Source organism: Phalacrocorax carbo, chromosome 12, assembly GCF_963921805.1.
Source record: "Phalacrocorax carbo chromosome 12, bPhaCar2.1, whole genome shotgun sequence".
Classification (NCBI taxonomy): Eukaryota; Metazoa; Chordata; class Aves; order Suliformes; family Phalacrocoracidae; genus Phalacrocorax; species Phalacrocorax carbo.
The window spans coordinates 23475085-23497331 of NC_087524.1; the positions used below are offsets into that span (position 1 = coordinate 23475085).

The 22247-nt window shown below is 41.7% G+C and overlaps 1 protein-coding gene across 3 annotated transcripts in view; it reads left to right on the plus strand.

The window, feature by feature from the left end:
- INPP5A (inositol polyphosphate-5-phosphatase A) overlaps positions 1-22247 on the plus strand; it is a 262931-nt gene that overhangs the window by 162239 nt on the left and 78445 nt on the right. For all 3 annotated transcript variants that reach the window (XM_064464438.1, XM_064464437.1, XM_064464439.1), the window contains 2 exons: positions 4348-4467; positions 20225-20309. In XM_064464438.1, coding sequence (XP_064320508.1) covers positions 4348-4467; positions 20225-20309 — 205 coding nt within the window. The remainder of the gene's footprint in view (positions 1-4347; positions 4468-20224; positions 20310-22247) is intronic.

Below are 22247 nucleotides of genomic sequence, written 5' to 3' on the forward strand. Positions count from 1 at the left end.
CTGTGCTTTAGGTAAGCTGGAAAAAAGGGGAGTCAAGAATGGTAGGAGTATTTCAGCAGGAGTTGTAAAAATCTGGCTCGCCACATCTGGGAGACTGGTTGCTGTCTGTCTCCCCTGAAGAAAGGGCAGAAGGAAATCAGTTTCATTTGCAGGGAAACAGGTGGTATGATGAAATTTTTAATTTAAGGACAGGGAAATTGTAGGTGGAAGGTCCTTCATTAGCAAGTTCTAAGAACAAGCAGTTTTTAGGCAGATGGGGATGGATTATAGGTACCTTCCCACAGGAGGTGAGTTTGTGACATGAGGTCTCTCCCTGCCCTACAGGGATTCTTTCTGTTCATCCCTCAGACAGACAGGAATGGACATCTCAAGCCATCGTCTCCAGATGATGTTTTGTAGTTATGTACTAATTAAATCTTAATACAAAGGTCAGTAGGACTCCTTTATCATCACTGTGAGTTCATTCAGCAAGATACGCTGTTCCCTGTAGCCAGAAAAAAACCACCAGTATCTTTGGAAGAGGCCTTCGTGCCAGCTGCTTGGTGGCCTGTGTATCTTGACCACCATTACTTGCTGTGTCCAAATCTGTCCCCTGAGCTCATCACGATCTGGGGAATCTCCCTGTGCACAACGTGGGGTTTCTGCTTGATACCTCTCTCTGCCAAAGTCTGTTCCCATGTTCTTGCTGGCAGGCTGCAAACTCCGTTTTGAACAGGAGGTGTGTTTGCCTTCTCTCTTGTTTCTTATCTCCACACTGAATTCTCATACAAGAGGTGTCTGTGCGCAGGACTAGAATGCAAAGTCAGCATGATTTAGCCACTTGTTCACATTCAAAATGCTTGGCTCCTATAAAGGGAAAAAACTGTTCCAAGTCTGAAATCCCAGGCAAGGTAATACAGTCAGATGATGGGGCTGAGCTGGGGACTGAAAACTCACTAAATGGACCTTTCATTAGCAGCAAGGCGAAGGGAGAGGGAAGACACTGAGATGACATTCAGTGGATTTTTCTGGGAAGAGGCAGCTTGAAATCCATAGATGGCTCTGGGCGAAGCCCAAATGGTGTTCATCAGGGAAGCAGAGAAATGAGAACGTGTGTTTTGTTGCCTTATGTAGTGGCACCTCTGCATTTAGCTTATCTTAAGTTGGAGAATGCATGGTTTTGGAGCCCTCTGCAAAATCACCGGTATGTGTCTGCAACACATCGGTATGTGTCTGCAACTACTGTTGAAGATAAGGGCTGCTGAAAGCGGGCATAGCCACAAAATGCACAGTGCCTGGAAGAGCAGCGCTTGGCTGAGGAGCATTTCTGTGGCCATCAGCATTGTTTCAAGGGGTCTCAGGCAGGAAAACCTAGAACAGGCATGCCTGTGGAGGGAGCTGACAGAGGGCCTTTGGCCGTGGGGTATGCCTGAGCTGCCAAGGACGGGAACAGTACTGAAGCATACTTGGACACAGAGCCTAAAACAGGTCTAGTATGACAACCCACATCCTGCCTAAAAACACCAGTGAGACTGGACTTTCATCGGAGCTGTGGTAGTTTAGCTCCATTCTTCCCATAACATCTTTTCTCATTTAAGCGGTCAATACTTTCAATCAGCTACAACCAAATTTTGCCAAGATTTTTTCTGAATGCGAGAATAAAGCATTTTAAATAGTTTCTTATAGCAGTCCTCTAGGACAGACTTACCTCTGCTCTGATATGTAATTTCTGTTTCTTCATAGTTTAAAGAAATCTGTTCAGTTACACCCAGGAATCTTTTTACCCTTGCCAGTCCAATGCTAGTGTAATAATTATTATTAGCGTTTGTGGAACCTACCCAAAATATATTTCTTAAAACACTAACCAAAATTGTGCCCTCAAAGTGAAGCGCAACAGCTTTTTTAGCAAATAACAGTATTATGCATGTAAGAGCTAATGGGGCACACCACTTTCTGCAGGTGCTGGACGGGCGTCCTTTCCAAAACATAACATTGTCAATGCTTTCCCTTAAGTATCCCTTTTGGAGCTTCACAGGAGACACCTCTCCTTCAGTCCCTCAGTGCCGGATGCAGGAATTCCTGCATACCCTCGGTTGTTTGAGGGGGTTTTGTTAGGGGGCTGGTGGTGTTGCTAAATCGATGTGAAAAGAGTATTCCAGGTTTTCTGGTTTCATTGTGACTCACCATGTCCCATCACCAAAAGAGCTTAATAGCAAAGCAGTGAGGTGATGAGTTTTTAAAAATGCAGACCAGGTCTTTAGGACACAAAAAGCCACAGACAGAGCAAATATAAAGCAGAATGTCAGCTTGGCCATAACAGCTGGGTAGATTTCTGTTTGCCACTCAGACGTGTCCTGTCAGTTGGCAGTGGGAAAGAAGAGTTCAGAAAGGCACCTTGCCTTCCAGGTGACTCCCAGCCCTGGAGGTGACACCTCGTATGTGATTAACGTAGGTGACAATAGGAAGTTCCTGTCTGGGTGTGTTTATAACAGAAAACTCCTTCTATGTGAAGGCTTTCTGCCACAGTGAAAGGTGGGATTGTGTGAATTGATTTAAGGTAGAAGAACACAATTGCATACAGGTACACCGTAAGGCTAGCAGTGTTGTTATAGTTCATACCGTTACCAGCCAGCATCAGCCAAGCGTTGTGCAGTCTCAAAGTGAACTCCAGTCCCTGTCTCAAGGACCTTATGCACTGACACTGAAGAGGATGCAGCCATAAATGGCTGTCAGAACAAGTGGACGTGAAAACAGGGTGGATGCATAGTGATCATAGGAGGTCGTGGACTTGCTAGAGCAGGTCCAGAGGAGGGTCAGAGTGATGGAGCACCTCAGCTGTGAGGACAGGCTGAGAGAGTTGGGTCTGTCCAGCCTGGAGGAGAGAAGGCTGCGGGGAGACCTAACTGCGGCCTTTCGACACAGAAAGGGGTCTTACAAGAAAGACGGAGAGGGGCTTTTACAAAAGCCTGTTGTGGCAGGGTGAGGGGCAATGGTTTTAAACTGAAAGAGGGTTGGTTTAGATTGGACATAAGGAGGGGACTTTTTGCGATGAGGTGGTGAGACACTGGAACAGGTAGGTTGCCCAGAGAAGTTGTGGATGCCCCATCATGCGTGTTCCTCCTGGAGGGCAGAGCTCCCAAGGCCAAGGCAGCATTTACCCCTTGGGGTTATTTCCTTCTAGAGTGCGCTAGCAGTAGCTGGTAGTAGCTGGTAGGGGATGCCAATGCAATGGGCTTTGGCTGAGCCAGCCTGCAGCCAGGTGAAGGGACCGCTGCCCAACTCCCTGCCTCACCGCAAAGTAGCGAAGGATGAGTTAGTACTGGCTTTCAGGTTAGGAGGCAAAGCTGAGAAATTTTACAAATTTTACGGATTTTCTGAGGCTAGCTCCTCATCCAAGTCCTATGGGGAGCAGATGAAGGAGCTGGGGGGGTTTAGCCTGGAGAAGAGGAGGCTGAGGGGAGCCCTCCTCGCTCTCTGCAGCTGCCTGAAAGGAGGTTGGAATGTGGTAGGGGTTGGTCTCTTCTCCCAAGTAACAAGCAATAGGACAAGAGGAAACGGCCTCAAGTTGCACCAGGGGAGGTTTAGGTTGGATATTAGGAAAAATTTCTTCACCAAAAGGGTTGTCAAGCGCTGGAACAGGCTGCCTGGAGAGGTGGTTGAGTCAATGCCCCTGGAGGTATTTAAAAGATGTGTAGACGTGCTTAGGGACGTGGTTTAGTGGTGGGCTTGGCAGTGCTGGGATAACGCTGGACTCAAGGTCTCTTCTAACCTAAATGATTTTATGATTCCCTGATGCTGCAGGCACAGTCTGCGTTAAACAGCCTGTGTCCTCTTCCTGACTGGAAGTGGCGTGCGGATTGACCACGATCATCTTGGCATTCTCCACACAGGGACACATCAGGAGTTGCAGTGACGGGATGTAGCCTTTAATATCAGTAAAATTCTCCTGTCAGTAGCTTTTTATTTTGTTTATTGCAAAGCTACAGTTCTCCTAAGTATTCTGCTACAGCTTTATAAACTTGTGGTTGGTTGTTTACACATTCAATTTTGTTTTAAAAATATTTTAGTGAGAGGGTACTGCTTGATTTCTGTGAATTGTAACTGATAAACAGCTTTTCATTTTAATATTATGCATATTTTAAGCAAAAGCCTAGACACAGTTTTACCTGGGGATGAGTTGTCATAAGTTTGATGATAGTCTTTGACAGTTTTCCAATGATAACTTAATTTGCACAGTCTGTGTGAGTAAATATTAAGGTAATATAAGAGAAAATACAGTAAATGTTATTATTTTGAATGCTTTGCTGATACAACAAATGTTTTTTCTTTTACCCTGAATCATTTTAATTTTTTCCTTTTTTGTCATAGTGCCTTTGACTTGGTAAACATTCATCTTTTCCATGATGCTTCCAATTTAATTGCTTGGGAAACAAGCCCATCGGTTTACTCAGGAATACGGCATAAGGCTCTTGGCTATGTACTTGATAGGTATGTATTAGCCTTTACTAGCCTTTTTCAATCTTCTGTGTTCATAAGCAGCATACAAAAGATGTTTCAAAAGGCACGCTCAGAAATGTAGAGATTTTTATTCTCTGAACTGAAAATGGTCACTTCTTATCACGGTTTTCTAGACAGTGCCAACGACAGATCAGTTTATAACACTTATTCTTTTAAGCTAAATTATTGAGATTGGAAAATCTCTCTGAAGTCACCAGAACTTGTAGAGTAGAAAGCAGGTTTATTTTTTAAATGTGTTAGATTAGCTTCTTTTTAGTCTGCGTGGAGTCTAATAAAGCTGCCATTCAAGTATGTTTTCAGTTGCAGAATAATAGAATAATTTTGGTTGGAAGGGACCTCTGGGAGTCTCTTGTTCATCCTCCTGCTCAGAGCAGGGCTGACTTCAACGTCAGATCAGGTTGTTCAAGGCTTATCCAGCTCAGTTTTGAAAAGCTCCAGGCACAGCGATTTGCGGCTGCTTTGGGCCACCCATTACTGTGTTTGACTACCTCATTGTGAAACTTTTTCTCCCTATTATCCAGTCAGAATTTCCATCAAAGCAGTTTGTGTCCATCACTCCTCATCTTTCGGTGGGCATTGCTGGGAAGAGCCTGGCTCTGTCTTTTCTGTAACTACCGAATAGATAAAGCCAGCAACAAAATCCTCCCGTAGCCATCTTTTCTGTAAACTGAACAAACTGAACAAACCAGTTTTTTCAGCCTCTCCTCATAAGTCACGAGCTCCAACCCCCTCAACATTAAACCCTGTGGTGTTTTAATCTCAATACTAGCTGAGTGCAGTAGGCAGCTAATCTTTTTCAAGCAGCCACACGGCATTTGTGTGCAGTCATCACTGTTATTAATAACATCATGGTTTATAATGGTGTTACAGAGTTGATTCATCTGATGGGTGGTACAATACAGAGGATAGTCCCAAAAATACCCAACAATTTACAGCCGCCCTAATTAGCAGTTATAAAGTCAAGAAATGAAGACAGCTTTTTCTCAAGTAAGAAAAAATTATTTCTGCATGGGCATACATGTGTTGGCAAAGTAAACAGGTATTTCTCTTACGAGGTGCTGCTTGAGCTCACGTTTGCCTGAGAAATAGAGCTTTAAAGTGTCTCTTCAAAGCAGCCGTGGCATACGCCGACCTGTAGCATGAGATGGTGCTTAAAACAAACTGCTTAGGCTGGAGAAAATAAAAGCAGAGCACTTCATGTGCTGTTTTGCTGCTCCAGTCGCTGGTGTCTGGCAGCCCGTGGCGGCGTGCAGCGTGTGCCTCCGGCAGCGGTGCCACGAGTGCCGGCACGTGCCAGGCTCAGAGGGCCCTCTGCAGCGAGACCGCTGCTGCCCCTCCCCAAAGCGAGGCTTGGGCGAGGGCCGCGGCTGGTCTTGCTGTGGGGCACCATGTGCTGCGGCGTGGGAAGAGCCGAGCCCCGGCCCGCTGCCCAGCACAGGCCGGCGGCGAGGGCTAGCGCCTTGCGGCTAGCTGCGGGGAGCAGAGCAAGTGCCCACGACTTGTGGGGAGCCGTTGCTCGACACAACTTGGACCGCGGTCAGGGGGGCTGAAAGGAAGGACGGCTTCCGTGTGTCTCTTCCTTCTGGCATTTACTTGCAGCCTTCCCTGTGTACGGCAAGTGCAGTGAGGAGTTCCCCACCGACAAACAGCTGTTTACTCTCGTGTCTCTCTGGCAGCAACCGAGGAGTTAAAGACGCTCCTGATCCAAATTAAGTTATGTGTTGAAAAATACCTTTGTGTATGCAGTGTTGTCTTTTTTCCCTATGTAGATTTTCACTGAAAAAAGGTTCTGAAATGTGGAACAGAGTATAAATAACCTTTTCGATCACATGATATCCAAACTTTTACTTCTTTCTGTAAGTTTTGTCTTATTTAAAGACAGGCAGCTATTTTAGCAAGACTCCTTTCTCCACTACGTATAAAGCAGTGCTTTTCCTGTGCACCCCAGCAGAGGGCTAAGTAGGAATTTCTCCAAAATAGACATTTATTTTTACTTTTGGGTATGATACAAGGATGAAGAGGAAGAATCCAGTATGTCTTCTCTTGTATCACTTTTAAAACTTGTTCAGATCATCAGAAAACACTCGAGGCACTTGGAAGGTTTGCAGATCGGTAGAATGTAGCGGTTTGTAAAAGATCCGTATTTGGGGGGCAGAGATGCAGTAAGATCAGGATGTACTCCCAGTGCCGTTTGAGAGACAGACTTCTGAGTTCTGTTCCGTAGAGCAGTGTGGGAAAGGCCTATTTTTATTTCATTTTTTGTTGGCTCCATTGGTCTCCTCTCCTTTTCTTACGCTTTGCATGAGGGAACTTTAGCAAACCTGTATAAACCTTTTGCATTATTTATTGCATACTTGTTTACAGCATACAGTGTGCTTCATTAGCTAATTTTGGCTTTGGACCTCCCACGATGCCCTGGCAAGGGTAAGGTAATAAGACTGTAGTATTAGTGTCAGCTGTGGGTCAGAGATGTCATGATGGTATATCATTAAAATGTGACACTGCCAAAAACTGCCCCAACTCCCCTGTCCTTAGAAAAGATTTTAGGTTGCACACTACTACTGTGAGCTTGCATTCAGATGAATTGTTCATTTTGAGAGAGCAGCCAGCCGCAGATCCGGACCTCCATAGTGAAATGATGGGCTGACTCGCACAAAAGGGGAGTTCTGTAAGAGCAGTGAATAATGGGAAACCCCTTTCATCGGCATTGCTAACCTTTTGGCAGCCACCAGCAAACTCTATTCTGATCTGCTGATTGGGGAGGACAATACACTGAAGCTCACTTTGAATGAATGCTACCACCAACAGTGTCCCCATTCAGAGGGTTTTGGGAACCATCTTTGACCATTGTCTGCCATCACTCCTTCAGACAGTAGGAAAAGGGAAAGTGAGAGCGTCTATAGGGGGAAAAGTACTTCTTTTCTTGGCTTTAATCTCTCTTTAAAGCTTCATAGATCTACATTTCCAGCTGAGCTACTGGAACTATGCAGTGTCAGATAAATACAGAAGAGAGAGGTTTCAAGCTGAGCTTTTAAATCCCCTTATCTGCATGAACTAATAATGCAGATTTAGTGCAGTTAAAAACAGAGACTGATAAGTCTTTTCCTTTAAAGCCTTTAAACTGCTAAAGAGCATTTAACAGCAATGCAGTTCAAACCCAGTGAACAATACTGAGAAGGAAAACAGTTTAATGAGCTAAACCTTCACTGAATGAAACAGAAACACCTTCTCACAGTTGATTTAGGTCACTGTGGGAGTAAGTGAAAACGCAGTTCTGTTCACGCTGCATCTTCATAAACATGAATTAAGTACAGCCTTTTCATGTAAGGTAAAAGCTATCGCAGCAGTTTGAAATATAAAAAAGAAAAGAGTTTGTAAGTAAAGCTCAAATGAATTCGTTTAACTGTTAAAATCATCAGCGTGACTAGTTTCCCCAAAAGTTATTTTAACTACAAGGTTTTAACACAGGCACGAAGGTGCACAACACCTCTAAATTACTGAGAAGGGGAAGGGGGACGGACACAAAGAAAAAAGTGCCAAGTGAATGATTTCAAATTGCTGCTAAAAGTTTTCTCCTGAGGGAATCTGTTAATAATCATAATAACATGTTTTGGGAGTAGAAAGGTTTAATCTTACAATGGTGTTCTGAAGTGATTTAGCTTTAATAATGTAAAAAATTAATTACGTGGCAAGAAGAATGCCTTCAAAGACAGCTAGCTGGTATGTGCTGAGCCAGATTGTTTTTAGCATTTGCCATTTAGCAAGTGTGAAGAAAATGTGGTGTTAGATAGACTCTGTAAAGACTAAACGAGCTGGAATTACATTGGGGTTGTGCAAATATTTGCTTGTATATTTACAAATACATATACAGTGTATATGTAGAAAATTGGCGTGTGTAATGAGTCTTTTGTCAGTGCTAATGTAGACCCAAATTAAATTCCCAGAAGGCAATGACGTTTTTCCAGATAGACACGGAGCCAGTCAAAACTGAATTTGCTTTATAAATGAGAGTAAGAACACCTGCTTTATATTTTGTGGGGCAAAAAAATTCTTCCAGGCCCATTTTGGATAATTCCTATGTCCAATTAGTCCTATTTGCGTAATACTTGCATTTTTGTATTTTCTAAATTTGGAGCGTTTAAGCTATACAGGAGTGTAAGAAAGGAAATGTAGTTTACATTTTGGTTTAGACTTTCTTACATCCGCTGTAACTAATGCTTGTCCGTATGTCATATTAATTAACCATATTGGCATATAAGTCATGTCCTTTAGAAACTTGCTGGGGAAAAGCGTCTGCTGAATTTAATAGCCTAGCTAGGGAGTGAGTAGAAGCCGTAGGATAGGGTCCTTTAAAAGTATTAGAAGGGAGTTTGCGGAGGACAAGGATGTGAGATGTTAGCCTGATCCCGTGGTTCTTGGTGTGCCAGCCATTTAAACTTCCTGAAATTATCTAGAGCATTCAGATCCATAAAATGAATGTGGTTTTTTTTTAAAGAAAGTGACAGTGCTCTTCTGTTTTCCTATTGAAATGTTCCCTGGCCTAGTTCAACAGAAACATTTTTACATTACAACTGTGAAATCTTGGCATAAAGCTCCCCTTTGTGCCCTTCATTATTTTCTCACAAATATAGTCCATTGTCACATAGCTGAAGTTAATTTGATCAACATTGGGACATTTAACTTTTATGTCCGGTCAAAGGAGCTGTTTCATGCTCATTTTGGGTATTCAAAAGAAATGATTGCCAGAAAAATAATGTTACTATTAACAATTCAGAGCAATTAGTTTCCCAGGGAGAGGCGATGTGATGCACCGGCTCCACACAACTATTCTTTGTCATTTTATGGATGCTCATCAGTCAACTGTCACATCTTCTCAAAGACCCCTCCAATCTAAATGTTTCTCTTTGGGCTTTTCCCAGAACTAGCAGCTGAATGAGCAAAAGAAAAGCCACTTAGTTTCTAGGCAAAGGAAAACTTCACTCTAAAGATCTGGGTCATTTGAGAAGATCCGAGGAGTAGCTCGCTGCTGGGGGGGCGGGGGGGACTGGCTTTTTAAAAATTTTATTTATTTTTTGCAACAGTGATTTTAACGTCAAGTGAAAACTCTCTGTAATCATGTGCCTTCAAACGTTTAGTGAAATTTCTGTGTGTTCAGATAGAATGTGCTCCCAGGGCAAATAAACCTTCCGTCCAAATGTCCCGTAACAAAGGTTTAAAACCCTAGATCACATTCAGAAAGACAGCTTTTCATTAAACACCCTGGGGCTCATCTCGTTAATATTCAGTCACACCCCCCCTTAAACTAAGGTTAAGTGCTCTCAAAATTAGTGTGTTTGTATAATATGCTCTTTAAAGAGTAAATCCAGTAAAATTGTCTTGTTACTTTCAACCTGTCAAATACAGTCAAAGACACTTTTTCCTCGCTTCTTGTTTTTCTGCTGGCTCGAGCTTTTGCATGTTTGATGCAGTTGTCAGAAATGTAACTCGTATGTCCTTCCTGTTTACGCAAACACATGCTGAATTTTGTTTAGGTTATATTTTTAGCAGAAAACTAATGTTGCACTTGCATGCATCGTAATGGAAAATATACATGATTATTATAATTTTAAGGACACAATAATCCCATTTCCATAGTAAGCGAATTATGTTTTCTGGTAGTCCTAGTCAGTAATTTTGCCCTTATTCTGTTATTTTCAGAATTTGGGGCTCTTTTTTTTTTTTTCCTGTTTTCTTTTTTACATTTATTAATAACTGAACAGGTTATTAATAAAGTTGCAGCATTTATTATTCAAATTGTATATTAAATATCTGGTTTTTCTCTTATGATAAAAAGAAATCTGTAAAACAATAGCAGGTTTGGAAGCAAAGATCTGACTGGACAATCAGCACTCTAAACTCCAGAACTTTAATAACTTGCACTTGTCACACAGGAAGGTGACACTTGGAAAAAAATAGCGTGGATACACTCAGTCTTCACTTTGTCTGCCTAATGTGGGCAGGATTGTGGCTCTTTCAGAAGAAATGCTGACAGCAAAAGCTCTGAGGTTTCCTGGAGGGGTTTTCGGCAGTTGTTTTCACGAAAGCGAACTCGCGGTCCTTTGGTGTGGGTCGCAATAAGGGATGCCAAGTCTGCTTGTGAGCTGGGGCTGCTGCTGGCGGCGCTCAGCCTCCTCGTCTTTCATGAGTGCTTTGCTCCTTTTTACCTATTTTCCAGTAATAGGTTCTCCTGGAGCTGCCTCAGTTGGCTACCATGTGTGTCTAGTAGAATATAACTGGTGTAACTACAGGCTAGATTGGATGTATTATAAAAAACTACCACTCCCAGGAGAACTAGTGTAATTAAACACAGACAACTGAAGAAAAGAGAGAATGCCTCTTAAATAAGAAATGGCTGCAAATAACTTGTTGCCTTCTTGATTTTGCAATTAAAATGGCTTTATATGAGAATGTGCAGAGTGCGTCACATTCTCACTGAGTTATATTTCTCTTTTTACTGTAGTTTGTTCCTTAGAGAGTCTGGAGCTGGGTAAAGAGCAGTCATTAGTGTCTGGCTAAAGGTGACACTCACATCAGCATTCGTTGTGGTTTGTGTCTTTTTGAAATGTTCTATCGTATAGCCATATAATCTTCCAGGATAGCTGTGATTCAATTAAGAAGAATCTATATGGGCTGTTGATCCAATTTTTATTCATTTGAAGAGAAATGAAAATAAATTGCTATTGTGATTTTATTTACAATGCTCACTGTAAGGTAATGCTATGAGCTGACAGTTATAAAACAGAGAAATGGTTGAAGGAGCTCCATTCCGCTTCCGTTCGAGTCTATGGGCACTAAGCGAGTAACCATCTTTCAACATTTTTACTCTCATAGGAAGGTAGGATCACTATGTGAGAAGGTTGCTGTCTTTGAGTGTTGTATTCTGTGTCCTGGAAAGATACATATTGTCCCTAACAGGTAAATAATCAGATGTAAGTTACGGCATTTTTAGCTGCTTGTCTGTCTGTACAAGTGCTGAAGTAGCTGTAGATGGACTGGGCAGACGTTCTTCACGGACCGACAGGTAAATAGCTGTAACTGCTTCACCTTTTATGAAAGCTTCTTTATCTTTCTTCCGTTGGTGTAGGCTTTAGGATGCAGCTAAGATGATTCAGTTTCTCACTCCAGCAAGGACAGTGGTCATGCTATCTCCATATTCAGCAGAATTCTCTTTGTTCGGACCTGATGTTGACAGCTCTGATTTTTTTAATCAGTGTGCTCTTTTGAAAGAGGGGGTTTCCCCTTCTCTTTAGCACTTCAAATGTTTCCGTCATGTCACCCCTCGTTCGTTTCCTCTCTCAGCTCAGTAGTCCACTGTAGTGCGATTTTCAAAGGGGTAAGTGCCCAAGCTAACAATTGCGTGTACAGTTTGTTGCTAGTTGGCTTTTCTCAATGTCAAGCATTTTTTAATCCCTTGTGAGTAAAGTGTTTCTGTTTCTAGTAATTTGCGTTACCCTTTTCTGGAAGTGGTTGGTTTTGTTTGTAATTCTCAGTCCCTCTGAGCCTCGCTGATTTCCCAGGCAGCGGCAGAAGCGTGCGGGTTTCTGTCGCTAGCAGCGCCCCGTGGCATGACGTGGCCGGTGCCTGTCCACCGTCCGCTGTCCCCTTGGCCCACGCGGCCGTCCGCAGGAGGTTGGACTGGGAAAGGCGTTTGTTACAAGTCTGGCGAGATACAAATATCGCAAGACTTTTTAACCATTCTGCCACTGTTCCCGTTGATGAACTGTTTAGGACATACAGGGCCTTTTCCATGAATTTTTCAAGTTCTGTCACAAAAAATATTTTTCCCAGCCTTAATGAGGTAATGGATTGGTATCCCATTGCCATGTATCCTGGTTATTTTCTGGCTTGCTATTTGCACTTCTAACACTAAGTGAACACAGGATTTTTGCTTTACTCCTCCACATCCAAGCCCTGCAGAACAGTGAGCAAGAATTGCAATGCCTTAGTCTTCATGCAGATTAAGACATGGTAGTTATCCGCTGCCTGCTTATGACCATGTGCTACCAACATTGAGGAGTTCCAGAAGTTATGTGGAAGAATTTTAATCCTCTGTGATACAGTAAAGGAAAATTCAGAAAGACATTCAATTTCTCTGGTTTCTTCTTGTTGTTTTTGCTTGCATCACATGAAGAGCAAGAAAATTTCTTCGTAGCATAACACCAGTGCCATAGCATTGTTTTCTCCTGTAGCAAAATTGACAAGTACTTACATCATTATACATGGCTGCTATTTCATTAGGCGAATGTCAGTGTCAGGTAAGATCATGGTTTTGTCAATATAATGAAAATACCAGTCAAGTGAGGAAAAAGTCACAATTTTCCAGCTCTAAAAATTGATTTTTATTGCTCTTCTTGTAATCCTTTCTTTGGATTAAGTATTTATTATTGATGTGGTCTTTCTTTTAATCTTAATAGCTGCTGACATTGTAATTAATTAAAAAATACAACATTTTTGCCCAAATGGCACTATATTGAAATTAAAAGTGAACATCACATATTAGTTAAACAGCCCTGGCAAATGTCTTGAGTGCTAAGATGATTGCCTAAGCTTCTTGACAATTCCCTTCATCTTGCTGTATGCTGCTTGACCTTCTGAGATGTTTTGGTGTTATTAATAGGTTTTAGCTATTATATCAGGAAGAACAAGGCACAAAAATATTATAAACTTTATCTTTTTAATGACAGTGCTACAACAGCTTAGGCATGCCAATGAAGGCACTGACATCACGTCTTTTGAGGCACCCTGAGGCAGTCACCAGGTAACTTCTATTCAGAACTGATGGGGATTTTTCTCTAAATGTATATCTGAGGATACAAAGTGGTGTGAGCTGGGCGCTGACTGTGCTACAGAAGCGGGGCAAAACACAGAAGAGATGACAGGATCCTGGTTCAAAGCTTTCTCTAAAACCTCTGCTGGAGGTGGATCCCCCATGGACCAGTTCTTGAGGTGCAGGTGTGCGAGCTGATCTCTTTGTCTGGAACTTAAAAAGGAAAAAGTAATGAGGATAGGAATGGCCGAAATCTGAAAGGCCACACAGCAATCCTGTGTCTAGTTTTGCATAAGCCAAAACCTAAAGTTTCCATTCTGTTGATCTTCAGTTCCTTATCATGGCTGTGGTAGAAGACAGGTTTCACTGTCGTCGTTCCTTGACTTTCCACCAGAAGTCACTGCAGGAGTTGTTATTACCTCTGGCGTTAGAGAGCTGTGGAAAAGAAAGTGTGTATAACCTTCCTATCCACAGGTCACCTGCTACCTCCGTACTAGCTCTTGGCTCCCGCCTACGGGATGGTTGCCACTTTCTGCCTTTAGAAAAACATTACTTTTTTCCTAAACATTCCTCTTTGGGGTAAGATCCTCTCTGGTCGAGAACGCGTCAGTCGAGCATGCCGTTTGCAAGGTGCGGCCATGAGGTACAAGCGTGCCGCCGCAGGGCCTGGCCGCGGGGTGCGTGTGGGGCTGTGGCGCCCCTGGCCGCGCTGCCCCCGCGCCGGCCGAGCGGGGAGTCCCGGCGGGGGGTGCGGGCCGCCGCGCCGCACGCGCCAAGGGTGCAGACGGCCCTGCCGGCTCCATCTCCGCGGTGTTTCCTCAACGCTTCACTGAACGGCTGAGATGTGAAGAGGTTTTGCCATCCTGCGCAGAGATGTAGGCCAGCATTACTTTTACTAGATTCAGATCAAAACAGAACCTGTGGTTCAAAGCTAAGCTTAGGTCGGCAATAAACAGAGTAGCAGTTTAACCTGGAAAACAGTTGCCACACAGGGACTGAGCTGTGCTCTCTTCTCTGCATAGTTAGTTGGGATTTCCATGTTCCTTTACTTAGGAATGGACATTTAATATAGTCAGTCACATGTTCTGTGTAAAAGCAACTTTTGTACCTTTAATTCCTCTGCATAGATGTGTAAAATAATATCTTACCTAGAGGTTGTATGAGAAATACAGAAGTGTTCATATTAGCTAGTATCTAGCTTAAACACATTTAGTTATTTTAAAAATTTCCTCACTGAATAAAATATGGCTTGACCTCTGGATTGTTTCTCCCCAAGAAACGTGGCGGTGTCCCTCCTTCTCCTCCATTCAGCCTGCTTGGCAGAGCTGCAAGTTTTTTGTTTTGTTATGTTATGTTATTGTTGTGTTTAAAAAAAAAAAAAAACCACACCAAAAAAACTTCAAGCCCCTCTTTTCAGCGGTGTCAAGTTAGGATGAATTGGCCAGGGAGGCATGTTTATAGACTGTGTGAAGAACTTTGTCTTTGTGTGGGAATGCTGGTGACACTGGTATGGCTTGCCTGAATGAACTGCGATGACGCGGCTAATAAGGTGTCCTGCTGAGCGCCGCAGCAGCCTTTCTCAGACCTCCCACTTAATGCCATTCAGCTCCAGCTCAGTGTAGCTAATTTTTCCCATTCCCTCAATTCTTTAGGCCTCCTTACAAACAGAAAAGTCAACTTTCACACCGAGGAGAAGATAAGTGCTTTAGGAAATAATCGTGTAAACAGAATGTTATCTTCTGACCTGATGCTGATACCTTGGTCTGGGACAAAACCCAGCTGGCTATTGCATTAGACATGGCTATTAAAGGAATAATGCTGCTGATCCTCCTTACAAAGTGCCCTGAGAAATGGTTTAGCCAAATCACAGCGCCTCTTGTCACACTGAATCACGTTCAGCTGCTCTCTTCCATGACCGATATTTAGGCGCTTCCTTGTCTTCTCCTTTCTTGCGACACTATGAGAGGGGGACAAGTATGAAAGCAAGAGAAAGTCAGTCATGTTTCTGATTGCCCCATTATTTTCTGGCTGAATTTCAGTGCTTCAGAACTTGTATACAGTACACCACATAGCTTTTATGAAGGAGGGTGTATTTCATAAAGTATCTTTAATCGTAACTACTATAATGAGTACTTTAAAGCAAATTACGCAAGGATTTCGGTGATTCCAATAACACAGAACTGTTCATTTTCAGATTGTACTAAGTGATTACTGTTGGTATTCTGTGTGGAGACTAAAATTAATAACTAGACCCAGATTTCCAGTAGTATCGAGGAGAGGAGAAACCTCTGCCTTGTACTTGATTTACTCTTGGTAGGAACACCCAGATCTCCTAAATGGCTGTGAAGAAACTCACCCTTCGCAGTCCGTTCAGCTGACACCGCCATCCAGACTGAGAGGTCTGTCGTTACGTCAGTGTGACATATTCTAGGCTCCAAGACCAAACCCTGAGCATTTGCTCATCCTGTGGTGTTTACTTGACTTCTCTTTAGGCTTGCGTATCGCACGGTCCGGCCGGCCCCTGCTCTGAGCTGGGTAAGGCTTTTCTCGCAGCCAGGCCAACCTAGCTCAGGCTGAAGCTATTCAGCGTCATAGCTCAGAGGGTGTCAGAGGTTTCTCGTAATTCTCCTGATGCTCTCAGAATAACAGCCAAATTTTGTCACAGGTCTTTGGGAAAATGTGTCAGGGGACTGTCATGCTAAAAAGCACTGATGAGCGGAGGTCGTTGTGCTAGAAGTCTTACTGACACAGCAGATCAAGTACATTTCCTGTACAGACACAGTAACTTCTTTCTGGGTTTGTAAACCAGTTGCTGGTATCCAGTGTGAGGCAATCTGCAGGTTTTAGACCAAAATGGGAACTAAATGTACTTATTTGTAGTAATTTAATGTTAATGTGCACCCTTACCAGTGGAGTTTACTCCTTGGAAAAAAGTGTGAACCATGGATCTGACTCATCAAGACATTTAAGCATGTAATTAACTTTGACTGTAAACTTTACTTGAAAGTTAAAATTGCTTGAGTTTTTCTTTCTCTTACTGACCTGTCATGTCTAAAGAGCCGTTCAACTCTCTTTCAAAAACCGTTTGCAGACTACCTCTTCTCAAAACACAAAAAAATTTGAAAAGAAACAGAGAATAACCCAACCATTCCAGAAGACTTTCAATGTAGAGCCATCAGTTTAAAATGTAGAATTAGTTTGAAACTGGCAAAATAATTAAGGTAATGTGTTCCAAGTGTGAAGAATCTAGTACCATTATCGAGACTCCTGATGCAATTAAAAGTTCTCTGTGGAACTAGTAGAAGAGAAATCATCTATAGTATTTATATTTGTGTGCTTTAAAGTTTAACAAGGTCATTAATAAACCCAGTCATAAGCATGCATTTTTTCCAGTGGTCCTTATTTCCCATCTTGAATTTGTGATTTCCAAAATGCACAGAATTAAAAGATATTTCTTTAGTATGTTCTAAGTGCAAATAAACTCTTTTCTTGTAAGTGATACCTTCTGGAGCAAGAACAAAGGATTAGAAGAGTGAACGTGTTCTTCCAGCCTTTTCAAGGGGAGGACCTCTCTTTCTGGAAAGGAAGGGCTGTAATCTGAAAAGTTTTCTGTTTTATTTGTATTCAAGTATTGGGTACATCCTGATTACCCATCATCTCTTGGTGGCGCTGCAGAGGTCACAACAAGCAGCACAGCTAGTTAAGGCACTGATGACCTTTTGTTAGCTCTTGCATATATAATTGTGACAGTGGAATATTTGTAGCTTCTCTACAGTCAGGAAATTTTTACCTGAGTCACCTAATCTGTCACAACTGATTTGGAAGAGTTGTAAAGGAAAGAATAGACCCTTGGAATATGTTGAAGCCCTTTGGGATAATCTGGTAGTCAGCAAGTACAAGTGAAAGGACATGGCACTAGGTCCTCCCACTAGAAACATAAGATTAATGCTGGTGACATAGGTTGGCTGCTTTCTTTTTATATGATTCAGATTTATTGCTCCATTGACTGATTCATGGCAATATTTTTCAAGGATTATTTGATTCATAGTTAAGGAAGGGTATTGTTATAGAAACAAATAGCAAAGTAGAGTAATGCAGATTTTAAAGCCTTCCTAGTTCATTTGCAAACACTCATTCTTGTTAAGAAAAGAATTGTCTTCTGAGCTCTCATTTGCTTGTGCACATGATGAACTGTATTTGTGGCTTAGAACGCAGAAACGAGGAGAACGCAACACTTTTGTTTAGCTCTTGCTCCCGACCTAACAGCTTCGCTGCGTGTCCTTGGTCCTGGTGAGACTCGCGGTGTTTTGCAGCACTCGCTTTCTGCCCGAGTGCCCCAGTGCCAGATGTTCTTCCTGCATGTTCCTGGGGGAGGAAATATTGCTGTACTCTTCTTTATTGCCGTCTCCTTTGCTAACTCGGAGTCAGCTTCTAAAAGCACAATCAAGAAGATTAGTTCTTGTGCCATTGATTCAGTGCATTTGTAGGCACCCATAAGTATTTCAAAATAGAGCTATCAGAGTACCAAATTGCAGAAATAATTCTAAGATTTGGAAGCTCTTGAACTAATAAGTTCCAATGGCAAGGACAGTAGGTTACATACATGTATTGAGTCATTTTAAGCGTATTTTATTGTTAGGTATCCCAGATCATTTAGTAAGTACCTAAATGTGTATATCCCTTGCTGTACCACAGTTGGTAATTTTACTGTACACCTAAATTTCACCGCCTGTGAAAAGGAGATATGTCAGAAGCCCCTTAAAGCATCATTCCTGAGAAGTAATATCTGGACCATTTTACTTCAGTCTGTCATGAGACACTTTCTAAAATGTCCAACAAGACAAACGACAAGGGGAGCGACTGGTTAAAATTATCAGTTTTAAAGCTGGCATTGATTTGTATGCAAATCCTGGTTAAGTCAGGTAATGTGCAAGACTATGAAATGACTGAATTTTAATTAATTGATCAGAAGCAGGCTAATCAGCTATTTTGTTCATTGGTTAGGAGACATTTTAACTGGCTATTTTTGGAATAGTCTGTTTATTTGGAAAATCCGTCTCTGCATAATAGAATCACAGGCATCATTCTTATAATATCAATTTGTTTTAAGAGGCCTTCTCTAGACCTTGATGTCATTCCTGCAATATCTGTCATTTCTTTGTCAGCAGTAAATGGCAATGAGCAAAGCCAAAACTAAGATATGAATCAGGAAAGTCGGCAAAGCAAAATCAGTTTTTCTTATGTACAAGTTGCATATCAGATTTTGCAATGATAGTGTTAGCAAATTGTGGTAATGTAAATGGTTTAACTTTTAAGTTCTCATTTTCCTTTAATGTGCCACGAGGGCACTAATCAAACTAATGTTATGTACAGGTCAAGAGTGACAGGTTTTTCTCAGTGCTTGCTGGGAGCTGACAGTAGACAGTATTTATGAACAGTACCTGCAATAATTTGTCAGCTGAATGGAGGATTTGGAGATTTTCATACCAGAAAAGGATAAGTCTTTGCAAGAGATTTTGCCTCAAATGATCACTGCCTTAAGTCCAATGCACATTAATTTTTCAATAGAATAGTATTCCTTACATAATAGATTACTGTTGACTAAAAATGTGAGATGTTTTTAAGAGGAGAAGCAGTATCTCACTGTAAATCCAATGTTGTGTCTTTCTTTATAGCTTTGAAAAATCTAAATGGATGTAATGTATTAAAACTTTTAAAGCCATTTGAAATGAATGTCTCTTTGCGGGCGTATTGTTCCAGGAAGCCTACTTACCGTGCATTACTCTATAATCCTTTACCTATCTGTATGGGTCCCTGCCTCTGTCTCAGCTGGGGTCTCTGGCATCGTAGCGCTTACGTGTTTATGTATTCCCAGATCGTACGTAGTGTATTGCCTTGCGTTTGTTCCTTAATGCTTACATACAGTACGTCTAGTATACCCCTGCAGTGGCTCGTGCGTTTTGTCTGTGTGTGGTCTTTGTAGCTGTAGCCATCGCATTTCAGGTATTTCATACCTTGCTCGGCTACTGTAGGAGATTAATTGTATTGATTTTGGTTTTGAAATTACGCATGCATCAGTGGATTTCCAAATGCCAAGATCTCTGGAAGCATGTAAAATTGCACATTGTTTGGAGTACCAGACAATTGTTAATAATAGATAAGCTAATAAAATAATAACAATTTTTAATAATAAAAGACTTGAAAGGTGAAGAGTAATGCCTTATCTCCCTGTTTAGTACTGAGCGAAGGCTTGAGAAAAAAGTCAACCTTCTCTCCACAGCTGGAAAGATCACCATTTAGGTGTTAGCTACAACCTCGGTAAAAACCTGCTTTGAGCAAAAAGAGAACTGTCTTTTAGAGAACTATAACTGAGCCAGGAAAAGCCTCGTAGATCAGTCTCTATCAGCTGCGCTGATTAACGTAAAGCCCTAACATGGTTCTTAGAGTACTAACAAACGCTGGTAAACATTATGATCACAATCTTACAGATAAGTAAGCTCAAAGGTAAACGTATTCTGAACTTGCCACTAATTTGGGGGTCCTAATTCTTAGCTGCCCGGCCCAAAACTTTCAAAGGTGCGGAGTATCCCCACGATGCCCTCAAGATTTCTGCGATGACCAAATGCCGGCCCTGCATTATCTGTACAAGCTGCTGCAAACTCGCTTTCCTGCAAATTGCTCTTTCAGCCGGACAGGGGAGATCAAATGCATTATTTTACGTGGGTTGGAGTAGAATTGCCTAAGCAAAGAAAATCAGCCCAAAAACATGGTTAATATATTGTTCCAGTATAAACTGGTAGTTTTGATTGTTTCGATAATTATTTCTGAGATTGTGCTTAGAAGATAAGATATGTGCGTTTGTGCATCCTTGCGTATACATAAAGCTGAATGACAGGTTTCTTTTCTTTTCTTTTCTTCCAGAATTATAGATCAGCGGTTTGAGAAAGTTTCATATTTTGTCTTTGGAGATTTCAACTTTAGACTGGATGCCAAAGCAGTAGTAGAGGTAGGATTATTTTTTTTTTCTTCTGTTGTAGACCCTACCAGGTTTTATTTCTCAAATATTTTTTTCCTGTGGAAAAGCTAAAAGTGACTTGACAAACTAATGTTAATATTGACATCAGACTTGACTAAGGATACTTCTAAAGGAACATCTGACAGGTAACTAAAAACCACTGTTGTGAATCTGCCAAAGCAATTAAGAAAAACAGAGCTAACATACTGCATTTCTTCTCAGTAGCAGTGTATAAAGTGAATATTGGCTGTAGACGCCAGTGGACTTCAGAGTCCACACCACCTGTTCACGGACCTCTGTATAGAACAGAGAAAATGTGGGTACCCATCTAAGATAAGACCTGGAGTCTTCACAACACATGCAGGAGTCTTTTCCTGTGGCAGGCACACAGATTTCTCACTTGCTTCAGCACAGGATACCACATTTTTGTTGTATGTTTGTGACTTTTGCCATCTGTTCATAGCTCACAGTGAATCTCACTGTAAGCAGAGTAAGTGCTGGTCTGTGTTTCTACCCTGTGGGGAAAAAAAAGAGAGACGTTTCCTAAATGTCTGTGATAGAAACCACACTCAAAAAATATAAGCAGACATTTGTGCAAACCTTTGTGACAGTAGCATCTCCATGTGGAAGGGTGACTGGAAGATATGTATAAAGCCAAAAAGAATGCAGTAAACCTTTTTCATCATGAGCTGAGATTACTGCTAAAGCTCAGCTCCAGGTAACATGGGGTCAGAAATAATATCCAGGTTGAAACCAATTTAATCTCATGGTTTTCGTGCTTTAATTCTCAGAGATATTGTAGTGTCTTTTTTGTGTCCTTGAGGATAGGCATGTATCTTCTAAACCAAAAGCTTTTATTTTGTAAATCACGCAGTGGGAAGTGAGTGTCCTGTGTGTCAAAAGCTCATACATACCCCTCATACAGGTACGGTGCAGTTCTCCTTCCTTACGTGATGATTAGTCCTTCATCTGTTGAAAAACGAGAGTTTGACATTACAGCGCTGCCTACGTAGCTAATAACGTCCTTCTTGGAATCCTTTATACATTGCAGTCATTTAACCGACAAACCTAAAGCATAACCGAAATGGATTCAGAATATGCAGCTTCATACTGCATATGTTAAGGGCTTGATCCTGCCCTGCTACACTGCGGTTACCGTAGTTATCGTCAACGTTTATAGATTACTCGTTTTTGAAACGTTATGCCTGTTTGGTTTTTATTCACTAGTTCTGCAATAGTATTACTGAGAATGCTCCTGACTGAGAACACCTCTATCAGTCACGCTGCAGCAGAGCTATCCTCTACACCCAGCACTGATGAAGGGCACTATAAGTTTTTCCTAACTTACTGACCACCTAGCAGTCTGCAGGACTGAAACTGCAGAGAATGCTTTCTTAATTGCCAATAGATTAAGATTTCTACATTTATATCTGTGCATTTCAAAGCGATCCACTTCTAACAAAATAAAGTCACTAACCATAGATGATGCATGCTGAGTGAACTCCGCAACAGGTAGTAAGAGTGCAGGTGATCCTTAGTCCTGACATAGTACTTTTCATCTTATGAATGCTTTACCAATGGCAGTTAATGTTGTTGCAGATGAGCACACAAGGTATAATTTGAAGATAATTCATTTACCCATTCTTCCTAGATAAGGAGCATGCATATGTGAGTGTAAAAACATTAGAATAATACGTCTTTTCTGGGGCTTTTTTGGAGAAGAGCATACCCCGTTAACCAGAACATCACCCAGCTACTTTGCAACATTAATTAAACATAAGTAAAGTTGATCTTGAAACTTCCACTTGTTACTTATATATGCACAGTTGAAGTCCTATTAAGTTTGTTTTGTAGTCTTCTGCATTTGGTACCGTTCATAAACCTGTTTGTCAGAAGATCCAAAAGATGTAAGAAATGGTTGTCTCGTGC